The sequence below is a fragment of the Labrus mixtus genome, chromosome 19 (genome assembly GCF_963584025.1).
Source record: "Labrus mixtus chromosome 19, fLabMix1.1, whole genome shotgun sequence".
Taxonomy (NCBI): Eukaryota; Metazoa; Chordata; class Actinopteri; order Labriformes; family Labridae; genus Labrus; species Labrus mixtus.
In genome coordinates, this window is record NC_083630.1 from 17,298,248 (window position 1) to 17,306,744 (window position 8,497).

The 8,497-nt window shown below is 43.2% G+C and overlaps 1 protein-coding gene across 1 annotated transcript; it reads left to right on the forward strand.

The window, feature by feature from the left end:
• The first annotated feature begins 336 nt into the window (after positions 1-336).
• On the forward strand, positions 337-7,555 carry msl2b (MSL complex subunit 2b). Its single transcript, XM_061063917.1, has 3 exons — positions 337-1,538; positions 3,517-4,904; positions 5,846-7,555. The coding sequence occupies exons 1-3, from the start codon at positions 1,397-1,399 to the stop codon at positions 6,143-6,145; spliced, it is 1,830 nt and encodes a 609-aa protein (XP_060919900.1). The 5' UTR covers positions 337-1,396; the 3' UTR covers positions 6,146-7,555.
• Positions 7,556-8,497: the final 942 nt, after the last annotated feature.

Consider the following 8,497-nt stretch of genomic DNA (forward strand, 5'->3'; position numbering starts at 1 on the left):
TTAACCCAAATTATCAATTATCACCACCTAGTGTCCAAATTGAGTAAATAAATAAACATATAAACAAAAGCCATTGAAATACAATACATAAATACACACACACACTAAATTGGCTCCTACAGTATAGTCATTACCATCTTTGCTGTGCACAAGTTTTGTTTGAAAATAATTAAAGGCTTGTCTCTGACTGGCACATTTCCAAAATAAAGGCAGGGTTATTTCAACGTGAAGTAAATAAACGCCCTGACAGAATTAGTTTAAGTTTTATCGCGGATCCATTGTTTTTTAAATTGACCGCGCTAACTCGTGTTCTCGCGAGATCTGGACAACAGCGCCCCCTTGTTTGTGTATGGGAAAATCGACGAGAGGTATGAGGAATACTCCGCGGCTAACGATAGCAAGATACACAAACAGGGATTTAATTCACTTTCGGTCTTCGCTGACACCCTTGATATCTATCAAAAGCTGCAGAGGAACATAATTTCGGCTTGTCCCTCGGGTTTCCTCCTACACTCCCACCAAGGCGAGCAGCAAGAACGAGAAAGTCCCGCTAATCCCGAGGAGTCGGACGCGGCCTGCTTTTCTAGCCGGCTTCCCGGTGCAGCGCAGGCGGCTAGTTCTGTCACTAGAGCCCGGTGCTTCCACTGGCTTATTTTTATTTACACTATGAGAGACTACTCAGCTTCGACATTATTTTTGTTTTAATAACCGCAGCCTCTGTCCAATTTACTCCTCCCCTCCCCTCCCCTCCTCATTCCTATGTAAAGTTGTTTGCATTTCCCTCTAAACAGAACCTTTCGGAGCCGGGGCGGCCTGTTTTGTTGTTGAGCCGCCTTGAACAATAACACAACCATAACGAGCCTGCTGGGGGCTGCACTGAAGCCCGTGTGAGAAAAAATAAATGCATTGTGTGATACCAACTGTGCACCCTGGACAAGCATGCATGTGGACTATGGATTTATCGGAGGGAAATCTTTGCAAACTGGAGCACTTTGTTATGAAATGCTTTGTTTGATCATAACTCATGGACTGTATGGAAACGAACCGAACCGACGTTTATATGCCTGCTCATTCTCCCTGTGAATGCAACCCGCACCGTTCACTTTAATAGCTTTGCTGGGACATCACATTGACGATGGATTGGATGTGACTTGGGATGAGTAACCTCGATTGCTCCCTGCGCAGACTGCTCTATATGTGGGATTTACCTATTTCATCCACCTATGCCCTCTTCAAAGCCGCCGGACTCCACTGACAAAAACACTCATTTTACCCCGGGAGTAGCTGCTCTTCCGCTGCCCCCATCGCTTAGTTTGTTTGTGTATTTGTGTGACTTTGGTGTTTTTACACAATAATACATCTATAACAGACTGGAGCCCCGGGACAGGCAGCTGAGATGAACCCGGTGAATGCGACTTCTCTTTACGTGTCCGCGAGCCGATCGGTGCTGCAGTGCGACCCCCGAGACCCCCGGGCCCTCGCGGAACTCTGCAAGCTGCTTCCCTTTTTCCGCCAGTCCCTGTCCTGCTTGGTCTGTGGTGAGTTGGGGGTTTTTATTCGTTTTTCATGTAATGTGACAGTATACCTGCGTAAATGACTGCTAAGGAAAGGTGTTGGGTAACGTGCGTTGTTGTCATCTGTGCTCTCAGTGGGAGCGAGCCTTTAAACAATGCTGCTTTCAAGTACAATCGGAGATATTAAAGTCGACAATGAGCCAGTGTTGTGGAAACAATTCTTGCTTCATTCATGTAAAAGTTGCATACGCTATTCTATCCATTTGACATTTATTTCAGACATTAATCTGCTACTGTATCTGAGATCGTTTAATGTGCTTTAGTTTCTTCTTAATGCTCTGTAATGTCATATCATTTCTAAAAAAAAATGCATATAAATGTAGGAGTTGTATATTAATATACCCAGTTTCAATTCATGAAGCTAAAACAAAGGGTTTTAGTCAATAAAATCATGAATATAGAGATGAAATTGTGCCCCTTTTTTAAACGAACCCTAGAAAATGATTTGCTTTTCAAAATAACAGTTGAAAAAAATACTTTAATAAATGTAAAATATGTCAGGAGCATTTCAGGCAATTGACTAAAAATTCGATAACAGTATACCTGATGAAAAACATAAGTGGTAGAGATGAGGAAACTCTTCATACTTTAACAAAAAGGCAAATATTAAGTTTGGTTGGAGGGATTTTAATAAGTAAAATATAATAAGGCTTGTAAAATCACCCAAAAATCTAAACGGATAGCTGTTTTGAAATGTAATTCTGAATATGTATAATACTTACCCAATACCGCTGTTAAAACAGCTGCAGAATTAATAATAAGAAGTAATCAGTGGTGACAATACACTGTCTTATATATAAACTCATCCTGAAATTGAGCCTTTATGCTTATTGAGTACCGATGTACAGATTTCTGTTTGCACGATAATTAACTAGTTATTCCACAACTGTTGATCAGTATAGTGTTTTAGTGAATACAGACAAGACTTCAGAAAACCTGAGCAGACATTAGGATTTAAGTCTTGTCTCTGAAATCTGAAGGCAAAATTTCCAAAGATCAGTGAACGCATCATAATTCACAGCGACACCCATCATGACACACCCCCCTCTGTGTGCTTTTTGGCAGCAGTGGGGCGTTTCTCTGTCATCGTGTTGAATAACAATCCCCTCCACACAGGATAGGATGCATTTAATCTCTCTCTTTCTCTCTCCCTCTCTCTTCATCCCTAAACACACTATAAAATATATGAATACAATTAAAACAACTGCATAATGGAGGGAGTACTTAAGAGACAAGACCAGATATATCAGTGACTGAAATTCTGACAGGTAAAACCGACTGTAATCAAATCAAGGGGGCTCCTATGTGGTTAGTTTGCTTGTGTTGGTATGTAAAACTCATCTTTGATTTATTTTGTTGGTATTTTTAACACTTGTGTTTCATGCATAATGCAGCAGTTCGATGTTAGCCACAGCCAGTGGGTATATGTCCGCCCCCCCGGCTAGAGGAGATTATTTGTTCTGCTGTGATTGCAAAATAATATTAAAAGAAGAGCATCTTCATTAAACTCACAGATATTGATTGTTCCTCCTCCTCCCCTGCAAAAATGATAGGTCAATATGCGAGCCGTGTGCGGTATGTGCATCGTGTTAAATATAGACTTACTGCTGTTATGTGGGATTTATCACACAGGCAGTGCAAAGTGTATAAGGTCGGTTGTTTCTAATGAATGCACCTTCATCCCTTTTGCTATCTGCAGCTGCACTGCCTAGCGACCAGTGTTGCTAAGGAAGCCCCTCTCAATGAGCGGTTGTCATCCAGTCTGGCACTTTGCCAGACACCACTCAGCTTTACAAATATCGGAGTAGGAAGCTGTTGAAACACAGCACATGAGGAACCAAATCATTTTAAAAATCTTCTTATGCTGTCACTTTTAAAACCAGGGTTTGCTTTCATACCCTTGTGGCACATTTGTTTACTTGTTTATTCCTATTCTCTGTAGGTAACCTGCTGCAAGACCCCATCGCCCCTACAGACTCATCATGTCAGCATTACGTCTGTCGAGGCTGTAAAGGTCAGAGGATGCAGCTGAAGCCGTCCTGTAGTTGGTGTAAGGATTACTCCCGCTTTGAGGAAAACAGGCAGCTCTCATTGCTTGTTCACTGTTACAGGAAGCTCTGTCTCTACATCACCCAGTCACCACTAGCTCCCCACATAGCAAGCGCTGCCAGCGACTCGCCGGATCTTCAGGCCATCCTAAACGAGGGCCAGACATTGGCCGAGAGCGAGCCAGAAGCAGAGGACATTTCAGATTCAGTCGGCCTATCGCAAGCCGCCTCCACTTCTGAGTTTGTGCAGCCTGATGAAGCTCCACCCTTTAAGGAGATCAAGGAGGAGGAGCTGAGCTCTGTCAGTATTAATGGGCTGCATGACTGTAACGGACTGGTCAGTTCAGACTCTCTGCAGCCCATCACCATAGAAACAGGTGGAGGTGTAGCAAAACAAGAGAGTTTTTCGGAGGAAATCCCAGTGTGTGTGAGCGTCACAGGGGCCGGGGAGGCGGGACTTTGTGACATCAGTACTTTCGGGGATGACCTGAAACATGGCGGGGGGCCGTTGTTGTTGAGTGTTGAGGAAGTGCTCAGGACTCTAGAGACGGACACTGACCCTGACCCCTCCCCTGAGCCTAACCGCCAGCCAGACTGCCCTCCCTCTGTACCTCAGTCAAGCATCAATGGGCCTCTCTGCCCATCAGGCCCGGACGCCTCCCGACACATCCCCTCCCTCCCTACAGAGAACAGCCCCCGCCCCCTCTACCCTTACCAACAGCCTTCTATACAACCTCCCCCTCAGCCCTCTACAGTCGTCCCCCATGTCCCCCCTCGTTACCATCGCAAACGCTCCCGCTCAGAAAGCGACAGCGAGAAGGTGCAGCCCCTCCCCATCTCCACCCTTTTACGAGGACCTCCCCTTGGTGCCAACAGCTCCCCCCATCACCCCAACCCAGGTGCCACCACCAAACAGGAGCCTAAGTTCCCTGCAGCAGCACCCCATCCCCACTTGGCCCCAGTGCCCAATGGTGGACCCCCAAAGGTAGGCAAGACTGTGCTGGTCTCCAACAAGGTGCTGAAAAAGACTGTTGAGCACCATGGAGGTCCCAAGAAGGCCTACACCAAGGCCAGGCAAGGGGCCCCAAAACCTCGTGCACAACCCCGTGACAGAGTCCCCCCTCACCCCCACGCCCATCCACTGACTCACCCACCCAGCCCCTCGAAGCCACTGTACAAGAAGCCCGTGGAGAAGAAGGGCTGCAAGTGCGGCAGAGCAACACAGAACCCCTCAGTGTTGACCTGTAGGGGGCAGCGCTGCCCCTGCTACTCCAACCGCAAGGTGAGAACAACCTTATATGACTCAGAATGACTTTTGTACAAGCTAAATTTCCACATGGGGTGTCAAAACATCCAACTGACTTCTTGTGTTTGATGACATTACACTTTATTTTGTGTCTTTTAGAGTAATGTTATGTTGACATACTGTTGGCGGAATCATAAAAAGCTCTCAGTTTTAGGGAACTTAGATTTCTACAGACGTGTTTCCCAGTGTTTTAACCACAGCACTCTTTCATAGTGTTCGTTATATTTGGCAACCTCCCATACACACACACACACACACACACACACACACACACACACACACACACACACACACACACACACACACACACACACAACACAAAACATGAAAGCTAAAAATAACATAATACCTAATAAGAGAATTTATTTTCACAAACCTTCAAAACAAAGTAAAATAACATCACATTTCTTAACCACAAACTAAATTACAGCACAGAATACATAGCTTTGTGGTAAATGTAAATTTGACTTTTTGGAGGGAAATGTTTCATTGTACTACAAAAATGGCAATGGATGAGGCCAATATTTCTCTCTATGTGTCTTTTATAAGTGTTAGTTTTATCATTAGCAGCTGGTAAAATCAAGTGGGGTCTTTGAGGTTGTTGGGTTCAAACTTTTAGCCTTTCCTTGACAAAATGACTTTCGCTCCGGGTTGGTTAACTCTCTTGTTCTGTTTTTTTCAAGCGGTTCACACAGTCCTCATGAGGAGATGTAGTTTGTCTAATAACCGTGGGATTGTTAATGATCAAACATTATATTGAGCACCTCTAAGTCTTTTGGTCTGTTTTGTTTTAATCCGAGATGTCAGTTCATTCCAGATTCAAAATCTGTTTAACATTTCTGCCGTGGGAAAGTATTTTGTTGTGTTTGTAAATATTTCTGGATTGTTTTGTTATTGATTATGATTGTTTTTCTCAGGCGTGTCTGGACTGCATCTGTCGCGGCTGTCAGAACTCATACATGGCCAACGGAGAGAAGAAGCTGGAGGCTTTTGCTGTGCCGGAAAAAGCTCTGGAACAGACACGCCTCACGCTGGGCATCAACCTCACCAGTATCACCGCGGCGGCCCTGCGTAGCCCAGCCACCAGCTCCCCTGGCAACACCCTCCTCAACGTCACCACAGCGACAGGGGCCCCCGTCACGGCTGCCTTCCTGTCGGGCACTGGACACGACAACCGAGGCTTCGATGATTCACTGGAGATGCGGTTTGACTGCTGAGAACAGTCGTTATGCACATTCCCCCGCCCGCAAGCTGGGCACTATCTATCGGAGTGTGTCAGGAACCTGCAGGGGGCGGAGCCAGAACAAAGGCAGCTACAGTGATAGGCGATAGCGAGGGTCACCAGCTGAGGCAGAAGAGTTGCCCTCCGTTTATCGCCTGAAACTGCACAATGCTTGTGGTCCTGCATACAGATGCAGCGTGGAAGAGAAGAAGAAAGAGGAGGAGATGTAGCGTTACTGTATGTGCAGAGATTTCATTTCAGTGCGGATAGCTTCATTTTTTTGTTTTCTTCTCTACTATGGGTAATGTGTAGAGCATGTTGTGTAGCCTCAGTGTGTGTATGTGTGCGTGCATGTGAGTGTGTATGTATGAGGGTGAGAGTTTGGTTTGGAACGGAGACATCATCATCAACAGAGGCTGGTGTAATTTATATAAAAGAAAGAACTTTTTGTACATGGACTTATCAGTTTCCTTAAAAAACACATTTTATGATATATTTTATAAGTTACATTGAAAACCAAGAGAAGCCGCTGCAGGGGGCAGTCCTGCATTCAACCAGAATATTTTCACACAGGTAAAAGGTAGATTGTATTTTAACTACTAGAAATGAAATCAAGTAGACGACTATCTTAACTAACACAGCCTGCAGAATAACTTCTATTACCATTTACAGTAACACAACTTATTATATCTGTCGCTGCAAGAACAGGGATGTGACTTCAACACCACCAGCCAAATGTATGTTAGACTGTCTGTGAATGTTCATACACACAAACATAACTCTAGATGTTATTGTGGACTGAAAACAAATGTAAATGGTCAAATATTTTAAGTCAAACAACCAATAAGGCTGGCAGAAGACAAAACGTCTCCCTGGTTTGCTGTTGAACCAGTTTAATCATTTGTGTGTTCTTGTATTAAGCACTTTTCTCACTTTTTTCACATTTCTGTTCTGTTGCTGCTTGTGTTAAAAACTCTGGTTGACTGCAGGCCCCGCATGTTCATCATTGCAAGTGATCTTTGGTTTCTTGAAGCTACACACATGCTGCTAAACACCACAAAGGACTCAAGAAGGAGAGCACACCTGTTTTCCTCGTCTTTTTGTTCCGCTCGTTTTTGTTTTTAATAATCCGTGTTAGCAACATTTGCAGTATTTATTGGACGTCTCCTAACATAGGTTACCTATTGGGCGTCAGTTCAGCCCTCTCTCTCTCTCTTCTCTCAATGCCTGTCGAGTCTGTCGATCCAGTCTGGACTTTTTCTGTCTCACTTCAGTTGCTGTCTCCTTCTTAGTGATAGTTTCTGGTGTCTCCAAACAGTTTTTGTTCTCCCTCTGGGCATTTAAAAACCTGTAATATACCTGTAACATATTTCCACAAAAAGAAAGAAAATCAAAAACTTACAAAGTGTTGTGTGATTATTTGTGTTCTTCTCTCTATAGTCTGAATATTGCTGCAATTTTGAGTCGTTATTTGTTTTGTACTGCTCAATTTCAACACTAGAGGGCAGCATGGGGCTTTTTTTGCGTCTTGTGATAGGCACCAACAGGTGGCGGAACACACCTGAAAATGTACTAATCAAAGGTGTACTTCAGCTTTTTTTTCTTATAATTAATAGTTTTTTTTTATTTTCAAAAGCTTAACTGATGAAACAACTCAATGTTTTGAAAATTCCTAAAAGGGTTCAACAAATTAGTTAAATGTCCAAAGCTTTACAGACCAAGAATGTCATTATCCAGAGGAGTGGAAATGTTCTTTAATCTGCATCATTTGTCTGTTCTCATTTTGAAAATACCAGCCTTTAATCTCTAAATCTGGATATGTTCAGCTCTTCTCTTCATCATGATGTCTGAAGTTCTGATTGTAAGTATAGTATGTTTCATTTTAACTCCACATCTGTCAGCTTTAGTTTCTTTTCAAATGCAATGAGTTTATTATTCTCGTCCACAAACACAGGCGTTTTCTGGTTGCAGCGAATGTTTGTGATTGTCTGAAGGCTTCAGTGCGTTTATGTTTTGAGAAGTGGTCACAGTTCTTCAAAAAAAAAGTCCTTTTTAGAGATCTGATTCTAAAATAGTATGATGATGTGAAATAATACAGTGTCATTTTGTAGATTGAACCACCAAATCATGTACAAAGTATTTAAATATAGCTCAACCATAAAAATAGAAAACGTATATTTCAATGAAGCAGTAATAAAATTCCAAGACCATCGTGTGTGTAAGACAGTGACAGGATCCACCTAACTAATTACTTTTACTTTTGATTCCTCTCAAATGTTCAGATAGATGCAAGATGTTAACCTCTCAAATCTTGTTTTACATAAGCTGAACTACCAAACATGAAAAA